The sequence below is a fragment of the Hermetia illucens genome, chromosome 1 (genome assembly GCF_905115235.1).
Source record: "Hermetia illucens chromosome 1, iHerIll2.2.curated.20191125, whole genome shotgun sequence".
NCBI classification, from domain to species: domain Eukaryota; kingdom Metazoa; phylum Arthropoda; class Insecta; order Diptera; family Stratiomyidae; genus Hermetia; species Hermetia illucens.
The window spans coordinates 11139972-11163064 of NC_051849.1; the positions used below are offsets into that span (position 1 = coordinate 11139972).

Consider the following 23093-nt stretch of genomic DNA (forward strand, 5'->3'; position numbering starts at 1 on the left):
TGGGTAAATGAGAACTATATTCAACTAATTAGAGCTCTTGCAGTAATTGTCAACGGAATGGCGTGTAGAGTAGGTTGTTACGTTATTTCAGACAAGTGACCACACTATTGAATCCGTTATTTCTTTGATTACAAAGTATACTTCTCCACTCTCCCGATTGCTTTAACTTAATCCCTCATATCCAGAGTGTTCAATTTTTTATTCAACACTTTGTGTTGCGCCTTACTCTAATTTTCGCAAAATATCTCATTGATTCAGTATACATACCTAATTATTTGAATGATGGGATCGTATGGTTTATTCTCATTCAAGCTTTCAATGAACGCTTGTAACGATTCATTTTCGGGTGTGTTTAGACTCGGTAAACCATAACAGTAGTCTGATATCTCTGCAGTCGATTGTACCCCTACACAAACAAAAAATAATTTAAGATAAAGATCAATGTTAACATTTTAGATCTAAGAAACATCTTACCAAGGACATTTTGCAAAATATCGGGCGGAACATTTAATCCAACGTAAATAATTATGAGCGTTCCACAATCAAGCAAGAACAATGAACGAGAATCAATACTGCAGAAGAAATGGAAAATATTTAAATGATGTCTTCACAATAGAGAAAAAAAGTAAATTGTGACTGTGGCTCAAACAGTACTTACAATTCAGCTGACAATTGTAACACTGGTGGATCTTGTTGATCGCTATCATCATTTTCATTGGCGTTATTGTAGAATAATGCATCAAGATGATAGAACTCCGGATAAATGTACTTCATTAATTGATCTAATGGCAGCGTTTTCATAGCATCCATTGCATAAACGCGATCATCCAGTCGTGTGCTAGTGCCAGTCCGAAATGCAATCTTTCGAAATGGATAATATAACAAAGTCATTTCAGAATTTTTTTTAAAATTCCAAAAACTTACATGTTTCAGTATTGCCGCTATATACAAGGGTAATAATGCCAGATTTTTCGGAGCGATGAGTTGCCCACTATTTCCAGAAGGAAGATTCTGCGCTAATCTGAATGCATTGAATATGTCTACTGTTGCATTTATAAAGGCATCGCGAGCATCCGAAACACTTGAGGACAACGACCGATCAACAGCCATTTTAGCCAACAGTCCTACTATACACTGAACATCGGCCGAATACATGACTTCCGTTAAACTTGCTGTTACAGGCAAACACATTGTATGGACTCGTATACGACGCTCGCCACTGCTCGTTGTATAGAGAAGGGCTGCTTGAAAGCATACGGATTTAATGTCAGTTAGACTTTCTTCGTAGGAAATCTGCAAAAGAAAATAATAATTCGTTGAAAAGTCGAGTTTTTGGAATGAAATAAAAAAAATTACTTGCATGCCGTAGCCAGCATCTGGATTAACATTAGGCAATGAAAGCAAATCGGTCGAACGAACGAAAAAGTTTCCATGGAATGTATGAATTTGTAATCCACGCGTGCATCTAACACGCATCACAGCTTCAAAGCCGATCTTTCTTGTTAGATATCGATCAAAAGATCGCTTTAATGTCTCAACTAGTTGCGGTTTCGTTTTCTGATACAATGGGAAGTGATGTATGCATCCACCACTATATTTGCTTATACCAGCTAAACGTAATGAAATATAAGGAGAAAATAATATTTTCAAGCACCGCTTTCAATTGAATGGCAATTTACTCACATAAAGTTGCTAAATCGCTGTACTGTTGATTCAGTAAAAATAAATCAACTGCAATTTGCTGGCCAGAGCAATCTAAAGCTAGACGTTTGTAAAAGTCTGTTGCGGGATTCAAATGTAATATATCTTTGGCTGAGCGATTATTTGGATCTTCTCTGTGAACGATAGATAAAGTAGGGTTTAATCTATTAAAATCAAGAAAGCCTAGACAGCGGAACCAGTAAACTATTTACCCATTTGGCTTCCGGTGGTATTTCTAGACCAGAAGATGATATTTTCTTGCAGACAATAACATCAACTTACCTTGATTGTAAAGCTCCTGGTCCTTTATTAGGCAGGCACGATTGGAATACAGTTATTCGTCCGCCTGGCGAACTCTGTCACAATTAAAAATTTAAGATTAACAACTAAAGATATCACAAGCCTCAGCCTATCTACTCACCATGAGTTTGAAAGCTACTTGCAGAGCCGCACCCAAAGCTGATCCTGAATCATGCGAGCTTGCGAACCTTGTTGGCAATTGACTCAATATATCCTTTATTAAATCTTTACATGCTTTCACATTAACTAGTAAATTATCAGGACACGGAAGGAATATGTCTGCACAAAGATAACAAAATGATGAGTCAACTCATGTTAATTTCATGGAATAGGCACAACTTACCATCAATATCAACCAAAGTTATTTCATGTGGTTGACTGTAACCTTCGGCAATGTTATAAAAGTGCACTTCACTGTTGAAAGCAATGAAGCCAACTTTAGTTCGAGCATCACCAGGCATAGATTCTAACCGTTTGGAAAGGATGTCACAAACTACCTCAAGATAACCTGTTTGCTGGGCAATGATCGATACATCAAATAAAAATAAATAAATCGCTGGTTGCGGTGGACGCAGCTAGAAAAGTTAAAGATGATCATGTGACTGATATTGACAAATGAAATATCATCACAAACCATATACTCGGAAGGCGCGATGAACTCAATTGTACTGGAACGTACTTCAGGTCTTCTAGTTACCTCGCCATATGTTTTACTAACTGGATCGTACTGAAAATCTTCAGGCACTGAAAAACAAAAGGAATTGGATTCAATGGCAATCTCATCATAAATTTCGCGTATATTACAAGAAATAAAATAATTCAGATGACTTACATTCGTTTATTCGATAGCACAAGTTACATTTCCACATTTTACTATCAACAAAATGAACAAATGGATTTATGTAAGTTCGGCACAGTCGACATCGCACTATAGTCGGGCAATTAATAACAACCAAATTCTGTAAGTAGACATTGAAAAATGATCAATTTATATTGGTTTTATTCTGGTTATGGACACTCGGTTATGAATGGCACGAAATAACAATAAATAGGTATTTACTGATTAGACGCAAATGACAATGTTCTGCCCATAAATACAAATACGAAGAAAACGACGACCAGTCAGACTACGAATCTTGGTTTTGTTTGTATTTATCTTCACTCCGACTCTCCTTGTCTCCTCCTGGAAATCCAGACCCTTTTTGGCAAGGACTCGATGGGAGAGCAAGCGGATGTCATCATCATAGTGCCTGAGGAAACATGGCATCGTCCATTGAGCCCCATTGATAAGGCAGCATGAAGAACGCAACCGATTACAGAGTAAAAGTATCGGTGAAAAAGTGCAACACTGCTAGACTTTGCTTTGAACTTCAAATTCCTCTCAGATTTTACGTTATAATGACAAAATGGAAATTGCGATAATCAAAAGACCATCGTAAATGGCCGGAGACAACCAAGAGAGGAGAGCTACCCCAAAACCCAAAAAATTTGGCGAAATTGACCGTAAAGGTCCGCTCGAAAAGATTGAAGCTTCATCGAAGTGCACCGTCGACACGTGCTTGCACACCGCTGTGCTAGCCAGGCTCGGCAATGTGGGGATATCCTTTGAGCGTGTCGTTTCACAAAAAAATTCACGTGTCTTTGCCGGTGCGTGGGTCCACACCTGCTCCTGTAGTCCGCGTCTGTGCGACAGGTGCAGTCCGCTCTTTTCAGAGACAATCAAAAAGGAAATGCATCCTTTCTATGTGTGTTTGTGTGTGGTGGGGGAGAAACTGCAGCTTCCAAATGCTAAGGCCGTGTTGGCCCATTGTACTCACCACCCCCATCTAACGAAATATTCCGGATTCGCTAACGTATCGCAGAATTTCCGTTAGTGGATGTGATGCTACCTGTCGCAACTGGAGAACATCGGCACCGAAGATCTGATGTCTGATGCGTCCATAGGGATTCACATAGGAAATGCTCCGTGGATTCCGAGGGACACGTACTATTTTGAGTATTTCCTATTCTGAACATATGCCCAGCTAGTGAATTATAGCCTGTCAGAATGCCCACAATACTCCTGCAAGTCCTCCTGCTTTTCGACAGGATAAATTTTGCTATACACATGTTCGGTTCTGGCAGGAAAAGTTTTGTGTGTCGAGCAGCATTTAGTCTCTGCCACCTGCCATTGTGGGAAGCTTGTTCCCAGTTTTTGAAGACAGACTTAGCCAACGCTACTGATACCCCAAATGCTGGTTCCAGTCCCGGCGTAGGGGAGATTGACCGCTAAAGCATCCGAGATTTCATTTCCCTCTACGCCACAGTGACCAGGTACCCAGAGTAGTTCCACCGTATTGAATCTAGAGGTAGAGTTTAAACGGTTTCTGCATTCCTGAACGATTTTCGATGTGATCAAAGGACTGCTCAGCGCCCTTAATGCAGCTTGGTTTTCACTGAAGATTGCGATGCGCCTGCCCTTCAATCGCTCGTTAACCCAGTTTGTCGCCCTTAGGATCGCATAAACTTCGGCTTGAAAAATCGTTGCATATTGTCTGAAAGAGAAAAGCCCACTTCTCGTTTTTATTCGAGTAGTAGACTCCGGCTCCCGAACCCTGTTCTGTTTTTGAGCCATCGGTATAGAAGACGTCCATATATCCCGCCGCGCATTCCTCTGGGACTTCCTAGTTCTCTCTACGTTTCAGAATAACTTCATATCTTCTACCAAAAAGATGTATGGCGAGAATCGGAAGGCATTGTAAGAACTGGATTCAGTACTCCCAGTAACTCTACCCATGCTTTGTTCCCCCCACATCCGTTGTTTCCCCATAGATCTAATCGAATTAGTCTATGAGCAGCTCTCATTGCAGTGCTTTGAATAAATATATCCAGGGGCTGCAAATTGAGTAGTGCATTTAGAGCTGCGCCGGATGTCGTGCTCATGGCACCAGTGATATCCAGATACACTGTCCTTTGCAGTGCGGCTTGTTTACGGTGAAACCCTTTTTATCTCACCTTGACCCACCACACTACGGATGCATAAACGAACATCGGCCTAATGATAGCAACGTATATCCACATTACCACATGAGGCCTGAGTCCCCATGTCGAGGCAAAGGTCCGTCTGCACAGCCCATAAGCGGTATGTGAAAGCTCGTTTCATCTTTACCTCTACATGTTTGTTCCAAAAAAGTTTTTTATCTAGATGGACTCCCAGATATTTCACTTCTTCGGAGAGTTGAAGGGGAGTGCCCCTCATTTCAGGGAGGCAAAGTCCATCCAGTTTTCTCCTTTTTGTGAATAAAACCATTGTGGTTTTATTTGAATTAACTGACAGATTATGTCTGAGGCACCAGCTGTCTATAAAATCAACAGCACGTTGTATATTCCTACACACCGATCCAAGATCCCGATCAACAGCAAGCATAGCCACGTCATCAGCATAAGCTTGAGCGTATATTGGCAAATTTTGCAGTTCGCATACTAGTGAGTCGATCAGCATACTCCACAGAAGTGGCGAACGCGCACCTCCTTGGGGGCAGCCTTTCGTTGCTTCTGCAGTTAGATAGCGATCGACACCCACCTCAGCGCACCGCAACCTCTGCGTTAGCATAGCATGGATCCACTTAATTAAAGCATCATCAACACCATGCGCTCTGGCGGCATCACAAAGTTTTTGAAAAGGCGCACAGTCAAAAGCCCCTTCAATGTCCACGAACCCCTCCATCGCGTACTTACCATTCAAAGTTCTATCCTCTATCCTTGTAACCAAAGAATGAAGAGTGGACTCACAGGACTTTCCACGCTGGTAAGCATGTTGGTTTTCACTAAATAAGTGCGACCTAAGTGCGTTTCCACCAGTCTCTCCAAACCTTTCAGCAAGAATGAGGTCAAGCTGATCTGTCTGAAGTTCTTTGGATTAGAATAGTCATCTTTCCCAGGTTTCGGTATGAAGACTATCTTGACCTTTTGCCAAGAGGAAGGCACGTAGCCCAGAGCAAGACATCCTTAAAAAATATTTCTTAGAGGTTGCTCTAAGTGCTCCATATCCTCCTTTAGCATTGCCGGATAGATGCCATCCATGCCAGGTGCTTTGAAATGTTCAAAGGACAATATGGTAGCTCTCATCTTTTCATGGGTAAAAACCGCTTTCGCAGTGTTCCAATTCGCCTTGGAGAACCGTAAACTCTCTCACTACCACTTTTCTCCCAGGTGGTGTACTTCCAGGAGGGTCTGTACTGAATCCAGTCTGGAGCTCGTGAAAGTACCGTCGCATTTTCTAAAAGAGTCCAACTTGGCCAACTCATCCCTTTTAAGGACTCTGCACAGCCTTGAAGTCTCTCTTTCACCTTCCAGTTCATCACAGTATGCTCTGAAGGAGTCCCGTTTCGAACACCTAACGAGACTCTTATATTTACGCTGTGACTTCCTGAAATTTAACCAGTTTTCGTTCTTATTACTTTTGCAAGCACGGTTCAGAAGTCGTTTCCTGAGGTTTTGCAGTTCCCGGTTCCACCAAGCAACCGTTTTATCGTTTTGGCCTCGGAAAATAGGACAAGCCTCTTCATAGCACTCTAATAGTGTGCAGTTCAGAGTTTTCAATTCATTTGCCAGCGCCAAAGGAGTCCTTAGTAGGGAAGTGTACTCTACTGCCAAGAAGTTCATTGAACTTTGTCCAATCCGTTTTCCTAGGGTTCCGTCTTTGTACTACAGACTGTTCACTCGCAATAGTCATATTAAATTCGAGGTATTAATCTGACAGTGAGACCTCTTCTAGTACTCGCCAGTGTGTAATCAACGCTAACACTTTTGAGATACAGATCGTTAAGTCAATTACTTCGCTTCTTCTCGGTCCCACGAAGGTAGGTGCGCACCCTACGTTTGCAGTCATAAGACAAGGTGAAGTGATGACATCAAATAGCTTCTCTCCTCTTGAATTGCATTTGCTACTGCCCCAACAAATATGTTGAGCATTCGCATTGCAATCTATTAAGAGCTCGAGACCACTTGATTCTGCATACGCCACCAGACCGCTAAGCTCTTGCGTCGGTGGAGGCAACTAGTTGCTACCACTGGCGACTACCCATTTTCATGCATCGTTTGGGGATCGAGACTGAATTTTGCTAAATGCACGAAAATGCTCGCCCAGATTCAAAGGTTCGGTTGCTTTAGTATTACTGGAGCAATTAGTACTAGAGCGACCGCGGCACTCAACGCTACCCTACACCTAACCCCGATTCAATTGAAGGTGAAATGGAAATGGCTCTCATGCTTGCAAATTATATAGTTTCCATATTAGCTTTTGAAAAGAAATATTCTATCGTAACCACCAAGAGAAAAGAAGAGTCATTTGACGACTGCGACTACGAGTCTTTGGAGACTCCAAACCAAACTAAGCTAATTAACCCAACTTAGCAAGGCTTACAGTATTATTCAAAGTGTGGTATTTCCGATATGAGGCCCAACGTTTGCCTGGTCCTCACACATGACAATTCCTAGCGTATAAATGGTACTCTCAGCAAAAATATCCTTCAGCGCCTGAAACGTAAATGAATTTAAACGACACCAGTGAGCAAAGGAATCCCAAAGCACTTATAACGAGACTACAAACATGAAACAGTGTTCCATCCCCATTTGCGAGCATGTTATCCCTTCATAATCATCATCAAGACAACAAAAATGCCGCTCTAGTGGCCCTAGGCTCTTTCACAAGGATTTTCGCTTGCCGGCAAGAGTCCAAATTTCTCCACTCGGTTACGTGAATCCTTGCAATTTCACCCTTCAGAGTAGACTTGGCAGTAGAAGGTCGGATTCCAAGAGCTGGTTCTGGCCCCACCATTGTGGATCCAGACCCACGGCGAGCCAGCCTGTCAGCCTCCTCATTACCGGCGATGTTATAGTGCCCCGGCACCCACATCAGGAATGTTTCGTTCAGTCGGCCAAGTTTCAGCAGCACCTGATGACAACTCCACACCAACTGGCTTGATATGTTGTTGCTATTTAGTGCTGATAATGCCGCTCGACTGTCGGAACAGATTCGAATGATACGATCCCTCCATTTTTGTCGCAAACATTCTTCTGCTGCCAATGAAATGGCATATATCTCCGCCTGGAATATGGTGGTCATTTTTCCGAGGGGTCCGGCCAGTTCCCATAATCGGATTCTCCGAGAACACTCCTGCGCCCGATCCATCCTCCATGACTGACCCGTCGGTGAAGATTATTAGGTCTGTAATCTGAAAAGACTCATGGCCACTTGTCGACCATTCTTCTCTTTCGGTGATTACGACAGTGTATGTCTTTCAAAGATGATTCTGGAAACCATATGATCGGTCGGCATCAGGACTACCGGATGTTTTTCAAGGAATTTCCAGATAGACGCATGACCGTTTGATTGGCCGCCTTTCCACGCCCCAATGGTCTCGAGCCTATATGCGTCATTGGCCGCTTTCCGTTTCACCTCCAAGGGAATGGGGGGGGGGGGTAGATTTAGGATAGCGCCGCAGTCAGCGTAGTACTCATTGCTCCAGTAATACTTAAGCAACCAAGTCTCTGAATCTGCGTTAGCAGCTTCCTGCTGTTAGCAAAGTTCAGTCTTGGCCACCAGACGATGCATGTATACATCAAAATGGGTTTTATTATGGATGTATACATCCAGTATATCCGTTTGGGTGAAAGCCCCCAGGTCTTACCTATCTCATTCCTACAGCACCAGAGCAATCTGCAGGATTTCTGATATTGTTCCTGGATATGATGCTTCCACGTTAACTTGGAGTCGAAATGTACTCGTAAGCACTTGACTGTTTGTGCCAGCTGGATTTCCGCCTCTGCTAAGGTGGGTAGCGTATAGCTGCCCCCTCCTAGTGAATACAACTATTCCAGTCTTCCTAGCGTTCACCGTGAGTCCTTTGCGAAGCACCAACTGTGGATTTCATGCAGAGTTGCACTCAAGTGGTCACATACTGTGTCCGCGAACTTGCCGATAATTATTACGGTCAGGTCGTCCGCAAATACTTGCGCGAAGACTTTTTGTCCTCCAGGAGCCACAGCAGGGTATCCATTACCAAGAGCCATAACAGTGGAGAGAGAACCCCTCCCTGTGGGCAGCCCCTGAGACATCCTGCTTCAATGGACTTCTGGCCGACCGATATGTGGATTTTTCTCCACTCTAGCATGTGAAGGATCCAACTGATTAGCAGCGGTTCGATTCCATGCTGTCTTGACGCATCACAAGTTGCCGCGAATGAGGCATAATTGAAGGCACCTTCGATGTCTATGAATGCGCCTAAGGCGTATTCTTTTTTGGACATCGCCTTTTCAATTTTTGTCGTAAGTTCATGGAGAGCTGCCTCCGTGGATTTGCTTTTCTGGTAGGCGTGTTGCCTATGGCGAAGTGGCCACTTAGGAATGTGTGTATCCCTTATGAACCGATCTACTAATCTTTCTAGTCCTTTTAGCAGAAAGGACGTTAGGCTGATCGGTCGAAAGCTTTTTGCGTCTGTGTAGGTGGGTTTTCCTGGTTTTGGAATGAACAACACCTTCACAACCCGCCATTTAATTGGAATATAAGCGTGTGCTAGGCATGTGCGATATATATTCCGAATGTGTAGACCCAGGGCATCCATTCCTTCTATTACTAGCGCAGGGATGATGCCATACGGACCTGCAGACTTGTATCTATGGAACCAGTTAAATGCCCATTTCACTCACTCCAGTGATACTACTTTGCATGCCAGATGCCAGTCTCTCCGTTGAGGACTGTATGTACCCGTTGGCCCCGAGATTAGATTTTGGATGCTGCCTGAGAAGTGTACTTCAAGCAAATGGTTTGCCGTCTCTTCATCGTTTTCTGTGCACTTCCCATTCTGTAAACGTAAATAACCCAGTTTCTGGCTACGTTCTTTGGCCTGAATCCGCTTCAGCTTTGAGGTTGCTTCAAGAGAGTTAGTCTCTTCACAAATGCGTTTCTCGTTTAGCCGATCTTATGCTCTTCTTTAGATGAAGGGGGAAGGTCTTCTGCGTCGTAGGGAAAATATGCAGAGCACCATAGTATCTCTTTATCTCCCTGTTGACTTTTTATGGTTAGCTTAGCCGATGTGGTGTCGCCATCACATAGGTCGTTAACCAAGTTAGCCTGGAAGTCTTTGGAGACTACCATGCAGGTGCGGGGTCGATCGCTTCCATTGGCATACAATAGGTCAGCATGTTGGAAGTTTAGGCCCCTGACTGCCCCACCAACAACCCACGGTTCTTGTATGAGGTACCCCTAGACCTAGAAGTGTGAAGCAGAACATGAGAGGAGAACAGAGAAAACTCTCTTGAATCTGGACGCTAGCGTTTACCAGAAACTAGGACTCACTTCTAATAGGAAATAAATTTAAAAAAAAAATAAAGTTCGTATTTCTGGACAATAACAGTGAAAAACTTAGCGCCATTATATACACATAACGAAAGTAAATATAACTTAAGCTACTTACAGACATATCCCTGAACGGATGAATTAGTATTCCGAGCGGTAATCGAGATTTCTGCAATAGATTGTTACTTTCCGGTACTTTATTCACTGTACATCGCATTATCCTAGAAAAGAAAGAAAAACGCTCATTATACTATCACTAATCACCACTAATTACAAATTAAAGTAGCAACTGAATGGAAACTTGAAAAAATTGACAAACTATAGATGAATATCAAATTGGAGCATTACAAAAAATCAACACTTACTCAGGACTACAATTAACAGCTTCATAAAATTGATTATTCAACTGTATAGGTGGCGGTTGAACGCGTTCCGTTGGTAAAATGTGACGCTGCTGCATCAAATCGACGGAATCCTGTCCCCACAGTTTACTAAATCCTTGCTGAGCAACACTCATTTGATTATAAACGCCCTGATATTGCAATTGACCTGAATTCGGATAGCCATTGAAAGTTGCTGGTGACTGAGGTTGCGACTGATATTGTGATGGCGAGGAGAAACTTTGCGGTTGTTGTTGTTGTGGCTGGGGTTGTGTTCCATATACTGGAGTCTGCTGTTGCGACACAGGCGGTCGAGCATTGGAGGGAGGATACATTGGTTTCCTCAAATTTGAAGGTTGCTGAGTTTGTTGTAATGTAGGAGGTTGCTGGAATTGCTGTGACGTCGGAGGTGGCTGAATTTGCTGCGACGTTGGAGGCTGCTGAAAATGTTGATTTGTTGGAGGTTGTTGATACTGCTGCGACGTCGGAGGTGGTGCAAAATTTGGTGTAGGTTTTTGCATCGAAGGCGGCAGAGGATGCTGTGATGCGGACAATGGAGGCGGAGCTGGATTGTTGTTTATACCATACATGTTAGCATTGGGTGAAAATTGATTTACTGGCGGACTAGTGTTCGAGAAATTTTGAGGCGATATTTGCTGTTGAATTGGTGCAGCGCTATTCAGTCTATTCATATTATTTGGTTGTAATTGCGGCACAGACGCCGGTGTTGTAGCAGTCGACGTTACTGGAGAAGTATAGGCCATAGAACCAGGTGCAAAACGTTGCGCCGCTGCTGTTCCTTGACTTCCCAAAGCACTCGTTGGGGGATGACTGTATCCAAGTGTTCGAGGAAGTGTTTGATTTGTATTCATTCCAGTTGGTGCAGCGGTAGATGATAAAGGCGTTGGTGGACCGGATGCAATCCCCTGCTGTATTGTCAAATTCTGCATGCTATTGCTCAAATGATTCAAGTTTGGGTTAGCACGCGGTGTCAAACCTGCTCCAGCTAGGTTCGGGCCACTACCTAAATTCGAACCGATGCTTCGGTTTAACTGTGGTTGCATTGGTGATGACATCGATACGTTCGCCAATGGAGGTGGAGCCATGTAACTGCTGCTTGGAAGCTTTCCAGGATTCGGACTCGATGAAGCAGACGACGAAGCAATATTTTCACTGTAATTTAATGAAGGTGAAGCAGTTCGTGACGAATGCGTACTGCCACCGTTCATAAGAGCATTCTTTTGATAATGTAAAGGTGATTTCTGTAAGTAGGCAGGATTAAGTGGTGCATTTTGTCCGGCTAATGCGGTATTCGGCTGTTCATGTTGAACATTTTGTACATTTGGTGGTAAATATTTGTTCAACGACGGATTTTGCAGTGGTGGCTGGAACCGCTGTTGGGGCTGTTGCACCTGTTGTTGTGAATGCAATTGCTGCTGTTGCGGAATTTGTTGTTGAGACATTGAACCGTTCATTGGAAAATATGTATTCTGATTCGACTGAGGAGCATTCGGCTGCATTGATGCCATCGTGTTGGTGACTTATCCTTTCTTATGTATGCATTTTATCCTTATCTGAAAAATTGAAAAGAATATAAACAAGTTCATCTCCATATTCGGAATAATATAATCAATAATTTATCAAGCAAATATATCATATTGGATTGGGGAAAAAGTAATGTCGTATTTGTGATCGAATTTTAACGCTTTATTTAACATACTTAGAATTATCCGATTTAAGTCAAATATGCGCCGTTTTGTTCGCAAACTTGTTGCCATTTAGAAGGCAACTCCAATATCCCCCCCCCCACCCCCCTCCTTATTTGCAAAAAATTCAGACAGCCAGTTTTCGCAAGCCTCTTTTGAGGCGAACTTAGTAGCACCAAGACCGTTTGGCATGGACCGAAAGAGATGGTAATCACTTGGTGCCAGGTCCGAACTATACGGTGGGTGCGATAGGACACCCCACCCGAGCTCCCGTAGCTTCTGGCGGGTCATCAACGATGTGTGAGGCCGAGCGTTGTCCTGGTGGAACAGAACACCATTCCTATTGACCTATTCTGGTCAATCGCCTGCTTCAAACGGTCGAGTTGCTCACAGTAGAGGACCGAATTGAAGCTCTGGTCATAGTTGAGCAGCTCATAGTGGATGACTCGCTTCCAATCCCACCACACACAGCAAAACCTTCCTGGCCTTCCTTTCGGCCGGCTCGCCGCGCTTCGACCACGATCTTTTTCGCTTGAGATTTTCGTACGCGATGCACTTTTAATCACCAATCACCATCCGCTTCAAAAGTGGGTCCAATTCGTTCCGTTTCAGCAGTGCATCGCAGACATTGATTCGGTCCAAGAGATTTTTTTCTATCAACTCGTGTGGCACCCAAACATCCAGCTTTTTTTGAAATCCAATATTCTGCAAATGTTTCCAAACGGTTTTATGGCCGTTACCCAGTTCCTGCCCAATCAAACGAATGCTCACATGCCGGTCTACTTGGATGATTTCGACAATTTTATCGATTTCTATGACGATTGGCCTACCAGTAAGGGGTGTATCTTCGACATCCACTATACCAGAACGAAATCGATCGAACCAACTCTGTGCTGTGCGAATCGTTAGAGTATCGGACCCATAAACTTCACAAATTTTTTCAGCCGCCTTCGTTGCATTTATACCTCTCAGGTAGTAAAAATGTAAAATATGACGAATTTCTTCCTTGGTGTTTTCCATCTTTGACGCGCTATAACTTGAGACCGAAACGTACGATCATAAAACTATCAAAGAGACACCTGTAGCCCAGACTGCCGTCTTCAAATCGACCCGATGCCTATCCCTGTTAAGTAGAGCATTCCTGTTGACACTGCCGAAAGCCTTATCGTAATCGATGGAAAGCAAGTGAATCGGAGGTCTCAATTCGGCACGTTCTTTTTTTCTTTTTGAGTTGGATAATTGAATGCGTTTACGCCCAGAGTGTTGAACTCCCGCAACAGTACGCTGCCGGACTACCAACTAAGTATCTCCCTGTCATCAGAGAACTAGTCTCAAACCGTTTGACACATTACTTCGAGCTAGCCCTCCCGCTCTCTCGGCTTTGGGATCCTTCAAGTCAGGGAATCCCTTTCACCAACGAGAGAGGCGGGGAGTTTTTAGTTCAGGGTACCCTTTGCCATCCGATCTCTCCATTTGAGTTCAATCTTCTTCGTAATAAGAAGAGTCCGCACATAATGCGCAGCACGACTTCAGCCGCCAGTGCCCTTCATCATTTTTCTGACGTCTGGAGAGAGATCCCCAGTATCTGCAGAGAGCTGCTGACGAAAGCCCGTGCAGGTAAGACTGAAAACCTTCATGCCCGCTTAGAAGTTAGGTAAGGAAATAATCAATCTCACCGTGCGTTCGGTTCAACCACATATCTAAATAGTCGATGAGCCACGCAGCCCATCGACACTTGGCTCATTTTGCCAAGAGAATTTCCACTCGATAATGGTGCGTTGACGTTCTTCACGGGCAACCACCTCTCTTAAGTTCTCGCCCTTACGCGGTAGATAGCTTTGCGCTCCTTGGCAAGGAGGGCAACGGGGATCACTCCCACGATCACAATCACGGCAAGGCGCTTACGATGCACTTCCTTGTCAATGGCATCAGTCCCTACCTCGGCGCTATAGAGCAGAACCGACTACGTTGCTCCCATAAGAAGACGTCTCCTAGTAAATATAGGGCCACCAATATTCAGCCCTGTCCGCTGCCGCTTTGATTGGCTCGAAGAAGCTCATCTTCGAGTCGAGCATTAAACCAAAGTATTCAACCGCTGGTTTCGACTCTACAGTTTACTCGCCGATCGATATAGGACGAAGGGTCGGGATGCTCCTTCTGGTCAAGATGACTACTTTGGTTTTTTTTCCAACGCAAGGCTGAAACCGTGAACAATCATCCATCCGCTTACCCGTCGCATCAATATGCCAAGTCTGCTTTGCGCCTGTTCAACACTGCGTCCGGCAAAAGTGCCGCAACGTCGTCTGGATAACCGACCACGCGTGACTCTTCGGGCTTATCGAGTCTCAGCAGACTATCATAGGAAGCATTCTAGAGGTCCGGCCCTAGGCCTCGACTCAATGAAGAACCGCATCTACGACCTCCATAATAGCATCCATTGTGGATCTCCCTGTTATGAACCCGAACTGCCTTGGGGATAAGTCTCCGGCAGCGGGGATCGCTTCAGCGAGTCTACTCCTGATAAGCTTGTCGAGCACTTTCACGGCGGTGTCAAGCATACACAGCGGTCGATATGCAGACGGGAGCTCCGGGTCTCCTTTATCCTTGCTGATCAGTGCGATTCTGACCACTTTCCAGCGACAAGGAAAAATTCCCCCTTCAAGCAAGCGTTGAACGCCTCAAGCAGCAATTCTGGTCGTTAGCGGAACACCAGCTTGTAAACTTCCGCCGGGATGCCATTAGGACCTGTCGCCTTCTTGTTTTTCATAGCGAGAACCGCTTCTTCGAGTTCTTTCATTGTGAAGAGGGGGCAATCGTCGACGCTTTCCACGGTATTGGTATCAACCCGTACAGGATGTCTGGAGAACGATGCCCGTACAATGCAGTCCATCTGATCGGTACTTAGTATGCAGGGCCTCCGTAAAGACCCGATTTTCCGGGTGACAAGCTTATAACCAAGTCCCCACGGGTCCTCATTCACCTCGTTGACAATGTTCTGCCAGCCGCGAGCTTTGTTTTTATTTATAGCATTGCGGAGTCTCCTTTTTGCTGATCTATACTGTGTCTTGATGGCGCATGCTCCTTCGTTGGCGTGCAAAAGTTGTGCCAAACGGCAAATGTAGTTTGGAGGAAGCTACCCCTTGTCTATGAACGGAAAACGATCAGCTGATACGTTTACACATTTTCCGATCTCACCCGGGTCAAGTGTACACAACCTAGAGGGGCAGGGAACCCGGTTTAAGTGATTCCTCTCTTCATAATTTTGATGTGTTGCAAGACCCTTTCAAGTGAAATCCAAATGCAATTCTTGCTGCCAGCCACTAATTGTAGTTGCAAAATTAACAACTCAGCAAAACAATAGGCGAAAGTCGATCACCTCTTTATAAGCAATCGCTGCATGATCGAGAAGTTTTATCTACGTAGACAGTGAAGCAAGCTAAGCCGCTTTTACATTAGATGAACTTTTTGCGTTATGATGAAAAGTGGCTCCGGCCAACTTTCGAAAGCCTCAAAAGAACCTCAAGTCTGTGAGGTGGAAACTGGTGAGAATCTGATTATATTTATTGAGAACACCAAGTCGAACGTAGCGCGGAATCCAGCCCTTGGCAACCTCTGAACTCTTCAACCACTTTGCACAAAGGCTTTTTTTGGGGACGACTGATATCGCTGGAAAAGTAGGCTTAAATCGTCTTCAAATTATGCGATCAACCCTCACTCTCAATGACTGACAATGCAAGAAGGTTATCTGCAACGATTAGGAATCGAAATGGGTTCCCCCAACCTCTTGGCAACTATCTAACCACTGCAAACTTTCCCCAGGTTCATCTTTTCATCTCATCTTTTTGGGTGTCCCAACCTCTACTTACAGCAGTTGTCATCAAATAATTAACGTAAAAGCTTGGACGTAATAATCGGCATCGTCAACAAGATATTAATAATGATTAACGTAATTCGGGGCAGCCCGCCTGTGACCTAGATTCCGTCCCCATGACCTAGCCATGGCCATGCGAGCGAGCAACCACCAAGTAGCGAGCTGCCTGTGAACGCCGCCAGAAGAAGTGCCAGCTGGTTAAAGGTCGCGAAAAAGCGCATTTCATCGCTTTCATCAACGTGTGCCCGACGTCGACTACGTACAACGAACGGCCTCCAAACGGCTTTCGCACGATCCACCAGCATTGACGGCGGCTCGTGTTTGCACGTCTCTGTAGTTGCCCAGTTTGACGTCTCGACAGCCGACATTTGACAGTCCTTCGGCTCTGGGCGAAACGGCTTCAGACTGTTCCACAAAAGTCAAACACAGAATCGCCACAGAAAAACTGCAACAAGACCTATTCCCTGCTGTTCCTTGATTAAACTATGACCTTCCGCCAATTTTTAACCGTAGCCAGCTCAGACCGTGTTATGTAAACCACCTGATTCCAAGCAGCATACGAGCAACCTTCACTTTCTTTTCACTCAACTCCGAAACTTACACTTGCAATACAAACACGCAAATTGTCGATCCACTGGGACAAAGCGCGTCTCAACGATGATAATTGCAGCTCGGTCTGCGAGAGATAAGTGGATTTCAACGGTCCTGACGTCACTGGATCACCAACAAAAACGCCTGCACTGCAAATTCCACGACGTCTCACTTCCTTTTGCACGCGAATCTTCCGCGACAATCAGACTCACTTTCCCACGAACAGAATGCTATCCTCAACGCGGTGCAAGGCTAATCTACGACAGTCTATGACACAGATCGCGAATTACCGTGGAACATCACTATTTTCGCAGAATTTTACGATAAAATGGTGCAAGAAACGCGAAGACGACTCAGATCTGAACGACGGGGAATGCGTTGTCTTCTTCTTGACGTGGGAAAATTGAGCAACAATTTGACGTGGCCGTGGCGTATGTGCGGCATCTTTCGACGGAGACTGGAAATAACGAGAGCTTACAGCAGTGAGAGATAAAGCGGAATGACGACTTGAACATTTTAACGCATTGACTGTAAGGGAAATAAGATTTCAGTTTCAACTTTGCCTGAACATATAAGCAAAAAGTTCCAGTAGAAAAAGAAACCTTCTGAATAGTTTCACACTATGATGGAAGTGCATGGCGCTCCGAGCTCGAATAACAACACCACCTAGAATCCCCTCTGAGTTAACACTGATGCCATCCACAACACAACCCTCTGCGACACCTATAAGGGGGAAATGAATGCCGCAATAACCGCAGTCAACAGAGCACATGGAGATGAAGCATCAACAAATGATCTTCACAACCACCTGAAGAACGTTATCATGGATACGGCCACAAACATACTTGGCACAAGCCGTAAAAGGAGTCGGAACGGCTGGTTTGACGATGAATGTAAGCTAGCAACGGAACGGAAGAATGACGCATACCGAGTCATGTTGCATTCTCAAAGAATGCGGACACGCGGAGAGACTTATCACGAACTTCGTCGAGCAGAGAAGCGACCTCACAGACGAAAAACGGAAGCCTGGCAGAACCAACAAGTCTGTGAACCAGAAAAGTACAGGGAGCAACCGCACCAGGCGCCCAAGTCTTACCAACAAGTCAGCAGGTTGAAGCCTTATACACCTCGATGCTCATCCTGTCGAGACAAAGAGGGAAATCTGATTTCCTACAGAATGGGCATATTGGAGCGATCGATTGAGTACTTTGATGAGCTACTGAACAACCACAACATCGACGAGTTGGAGATCCCGCCAACTGAAGACGACGGACAAATAATGCCACCACTAAGTTTGGGAGAAACAGTCCGTGCAATTCATCGGCTTAAAAATCATAAGTCACCAGGAGCTGATGGAATTACAGCCAAATTGGTTAAATATGGAGGCGACCAGTTACACCAAGTGGTTCATCAACTTGTGCTCAAGGTATGGGACAGTGAATCAATGCTTGACGGTTGGCAACGACGCATTATCTATCTATCTCATACATAAAAAGGGAGATATCACACAGTGCAGCAATTATAGAGGTATAACGTTGTTGAGTACCCCCTATAAGATATTCTCCGCTATCTTGCTAGGCCGGATAGCCCCATGCGCCCAGAACATCATTGGTCTATACCAAAGAGGCTTCACTCCAGGCAAATCAGCAACAGATCAGATTTTCTCTCTGCGGCAAGCGATGGAAAAGCTGTTGGAATATGGACAACAGTTGCACCATCTATTCATCGACTTTAAAGCCGTCTATCATAGCATAGCCAGGGTAAAACTGTACACGGCCATGAGAGAATTCGGTATCCCGACGTAATTCATAAGACTGACTAGGCTGACCCTGACCAATGTGCGAGGCCAGATAAAAGCAGCAGGATCACTCTCAAGACCATTCGACATTAACAACCGTCTACGACAAGGGGATACTCTATCATGCGTCCTCTTTAACCTGGCCCTCGAGAAAGTGATCCGTAATGCTGAGGTAAATGCAAGAGTTACGACCCTCTTTAAGTCCACCCAACTACTGGCCTATGCTGACGATATCGACATCATGGGAAGGACCACCCGAGACGTACAAACTACCTTCATCCAGATCGAGCAGGCGGTAATTAGCGCGAGATCTTGGGCTGCACATCAATGAAGGCAAGACAAAATATATGGTGGCAACGTCAGCACCGAAAACCAACCAACCAACAACATCAAACCGCACTGATCAAACGGGAAGAATAAAGATAGGAGAATACAACTTTGAGACGTTGACAATTTCTCCTATCTAGGGTCGAAAATCACAACCGATAACAGCTACGATGATGAAATCCGCGCACGGTTGTTGTCAGCCAACAGAGCCTATTTCGGCTTACAAAAACTATTCCGCTCGAAACGTCTCACCATGGGGTCAAAGCTCTTACTGTACAAGACTAATCTTGCCAGTCCTCATGTATTCCTCGGGGACTTGGGTTTTTAGCAAGAAAAATTGCGAACTCTTGGCCGCGTTCGAGAGAAGAATCCTCCGAAGAATTTTTGGCCCCCTACATGAGGATGGACCATTCCGTAGCCTACACAATGACGAAATCTATGAGCGATACCATGACCGTCCGGTTGTGGATAAAATCCAGCTCAATAGGTTACGGTGGGCGGGTCACTTAATCCGTATGGATAAGGATGATCCCACCCGGAAAGTCTATAAGGGCAATATCTATGGTAGAAAAAGAAGACGAGCAGACCCTGCTGATGGAGCGATGGTGTAGGCCAGGACGCCAGACAACTTTTGAGGATATCGAATTGGTGGACCTCGGTGCAAAGCCGGGATGTCTGAAGTTCCTTATTAAGGCAGGCCTAGACCGGATACCGGTTGTTGCGCCGTTGATGATGATGATGAAAGTGAGACAGAAAGTTGTAAATTATTATCTAACATTCAATTGGAATTTTACGGTGTAGTCTGAACACAGAAAATTAGAGTAAGCATTGCCTGCTTGCCTTTTCTTCTTCTTCTCCTTTAGCTTTTGTCCCGTTCACAAGCGGGGTCGGCTTGTCGTGATCGGTTTCCTCATTTAGCTCTATCAAATGCCTGATCTGGAGGCTTTTAAATCCCCATTTAACGTCTCAAGTCACCGTTGTTTCGGCCTGGCTTTTGCAAATTGCATGACCATACCATTGAAGACGCCTCTCTCGCAATTTTTCCACGATCGGTGCAACCCCATAACGATCGTGGATATCCTCATTTCGGATGTGATCAAAATGTGTCACGCCACTAGTCCAACGCAACATCTTCGTCTCTATTATTTATAGTTCGTCTCTAATATTTATAGTTTGCCAACACTCAGAACCATAGAGGGCGACAGGACGGACGATATTGCGGTAAATTTTAGATTTGAGACGTTCGTTGATACGTCGATCACAAAGAACACCAGTTGTAGAACGCCACTTCATCCAGGTTGCGTTAATGCGTGAAGTATTATAATTTCATAACGCTGTTCTCCATTGGCTGATAGCGTGGACTTGAGATATTTAAATCGCTCAGTTCTGGGCAGATCACTGCCGCTGATAGTGACTGTGCCTGTTTCATGGGGATCGGTCGTCAAAAATTCAGTTTTGTTTAAATTCAATCTGAAACCGTGTTGCATGAGGCGATTATTCGATTTTGCAGTTGCTCAAGATCATTTTTGCTATTAGATGCTAGGAAAACATCATCTAAATCTGAGCGATGCTTCTCGTGATAGGATAAGACTACTTAGTCTCTGTGGAACAGCTCAGTAAGGAATTTCCTCTGAGGTAACCAGAGATGGAATCGATAATCAAAATTCTAAACCAAGGTGTGACTATCGTACCGTAGAGGGGAATGAAAACAAGGGTTAAGTTGTGCACGTAAACGGAGAACTCTGGGTACTAGGTGGCCTCCAGGTTCAACTAGCCTTGCCTCGCCAAAAAGGTTCTCTGCTGAGATTCGCTTACTTTCCCTGGTAAAACCAAGCCGTGACAACCAACCAACGAGGATCCAACTCTGAGTGAGGGGCAAATGAAAGCGACAGCGATCCTCTGATCATCCCAACTCCATAGGCCAAAGGGTAGTAGAGAGAACTTGGCCAGTACTAAGTCTTCATTTGCAGCCAAGGCTTTCAAAATCGATGGATGGATCTTATATAACGGCACCAATCCTTCCGATTACTGGGAATACTGAATCCAGTTATTACAATGCCTTCCGATTCTCAGGTCCCCATACATCTGGTTGGTAGAAGATATGAGGTTACCTTGAAACGTAGACAGAATTGGGAAGTCTCAGAGGATTGCGTGGCGGGATATACGGAAGTCTTCTATACCGATGTCTAAAAAACAGAATAGGGCTCTGGACCCGAAGTCTTCCTCTCGATTAAAAACGAGAAGTGAGCTTTTCCTGTGGGATAATATGCAACGGTTCTGCAAACCGAAGAGTATGTGATCCGAAGCGCGGCAAACTGGGTGATTGACGAGCGGTTGATGGAGAGGCGCATCGCAATTTGCAGTGATAGCCAGACTGCATTGAGGGGGTTGAGTAGTCCTTTGATCACCTCACAAATAGTTCAGGAACTCAGAAACCATTTGAACTCTATCTCTAGATGCAATACGATGGAACTACTCTGGGTACCTGGTTACTGTGGCGTAAAGGGAAATGATATGTTGGATGTTTTAGCAAAAGAGGGTTCAATCCGGCAAGTAGCATTGGATAAGGCTGTGTTCATAAACTGGGAACAAGCTTCCCACAATGACAGGTGGCAGAGCTTAAATGCTGCTAGACATACCAGACTTTTCCTGTCAGAACTGAACATGCGTACTGCAAGGTTTATCCTGTCGAACAGCAGGACTTGCACGAGTATTGTAGGCATTTGACTTGCAGGAATATTGTAGGCATTCTGACAGGCCATATTTCATTACCTGGACATATGTTCAGAATAGGAATTATTCAAGATGATACATGTCCCTCCTTTAATGAGGAAGCGGAATCCAGGGAGCATATCCTATGTGAATGCCCCGCCTATGGATGCATCAGACTTCAGATCTTCGATGCCGATGTTTTCCAGTTGCGACGGGTAGCATCACATCCACTAACGAAAATCATGCGATAAGTTAACGAATCCGGGATTTTTTCTTAGATGGGGGTGTTAAGTATAATGGGCCACCACGACTGAGTGCTCAGAAGACACCCCAACCACGCAATGTGTACTTTCTCAGTAGTTCTGCACTTTACAACAAACGGCTTGATTTCATGGTTATTTCAACGATGTCCTCAATACGTTTGTCAAGAAGGCGTTCAAAAATCTTCATGGAATGGGCCAACAGTCGTATAGGTCGCTTTTCAAAGCTCAGCCACGATATCGTCAGATCTTGTCGCTTTCCCCGATTTCATTCATTTCAATGCTTCGTCGGTTTCGATTGCTCCAAATGTCGGCGGTGTTTTTGGAAGTGAAATCTGCTCAAAATGTGCCCGCCATCTGTTCGTCGCGGCTTTTCGATCGGTAAGCAAAGCACCATTGTTGTCATTAATGCAACAGAAGTCTTCGATATCCGGGGTGCGTTGGCGTCGGCTTTTGTCAAGTTGATACAGATCCCTCTCGCCGTCCCAAATGCCCAGTTTATCGTAAAAATCTTTGTAATGGACACCTTGGGTAACAAAGATCATTTTCTTTGCTTTCCGGTTAGCATTCTTGTAAATCTGCTAATTGGTCGGCGTTTTATCGGCGGGAAACTTATGGTAGAGGCGTTTCTTTTCACGGACCTTCATTTGGACATCGGCCTTCAAAGCCAAGTAGATTGAAAAACCATATCCACGATTCTTCGACATTTATAATGGTTGGCAATCGCGTGAGATAAGTTCCTCTCTTTTCTCACGAAGTCACCACCGGTGGTCTGATTCGCAAGACAACAAAAAATGCCCGATGTTGAGGTGCGATGGGCTCACGTTAATAAAATGCCGGCGTCTTTTGAGGATATACTCGATTTGCGTCTTACTATTTCCACTATAAACTGTAGATGAGACAATTAATTGGTAAACCATGTATTGGTGCGTACAAGGTCGTGAGCGACAGCAAAGTCGACTATACGCTTGTCACCTGGGACAACTGCCCAGTTGGTGTGTTCTAAGAGATTTGTCAGTCCAGACTCAGGGAATTCGTCCTTATACCATTTCAAGGAAGCCTAATTTCTAAAGTCGAAATAGAAAAACAGATTCAGATACAAACACACG

The 23093-nt window shown here is 44.6% G+C and overlaps 1 protein-coding gene across 1 annotated transcript in view; it reads right to left on the minus strand.

Moving 5' to 3' along the window:
• Nucleotides 1-17289, minus strand: part of LOC119652269 (protein transport protein Sec24A) — a 29808-nt gene extending 12519 nt beyond the window's left edge. Inside the window, exons 1-14 of the mRNA XM_038056256.1 lie at nucleotides 16898-17289; nucleotides 10705-12293; nucleotides 10458-10560; nucleotides 2834-2960; nucleotides 2636-2745; nucleotides 2345-2576; nucleotides 2123-2280; nucleotides 1984-2057; nucleotides 1684-1835; nucleotides 1357-1610; nucleotides 925-1293; nucleotides 659-861; nucleotides 475-572; nucleotides 268-406 (exon numbers count right to left, since the gene is read on the minus strand). Coding sequence (XP_037912184.1) covers nucleotides 268-406; nucleotides 475-572; nucleotides 659-861; nucleotides 925-1293; nucleotides 1357-1610; nucleotides 1684-1835; nucleotides 1984-2057; nucleotides 2123-2280; nucleotides 2345-2576; nucleotides 2636-2745; nucleotides 2834-2960; nucleotides 10458-10560; nucleotides 10705-12248 — 3563 coding nt within the window. The 5' untranslated portion in view covers nucleotides 12249-12293; nucleotides 16898-17289. The remainder of the gene's footprint in view (nucleotides 1-267; nucleotides 407-474; nucleotides 573-658; nucleotides 862-924; nucleotides 1294-1356; nucleotides 1611-1683; nucleotides 1836-1983; nucleotides 2058-2122; nucleotides 2281-2344; nucleotides 2577-2635; nucleotides 2746-2833; nucleotides 2961-10457; nucleotides 10561-10704; nucleotides 12294-16897) is intronic.
• Between the last annotated feature and the right edge of the window lie 5804 nt (nucleotides 17290-23093).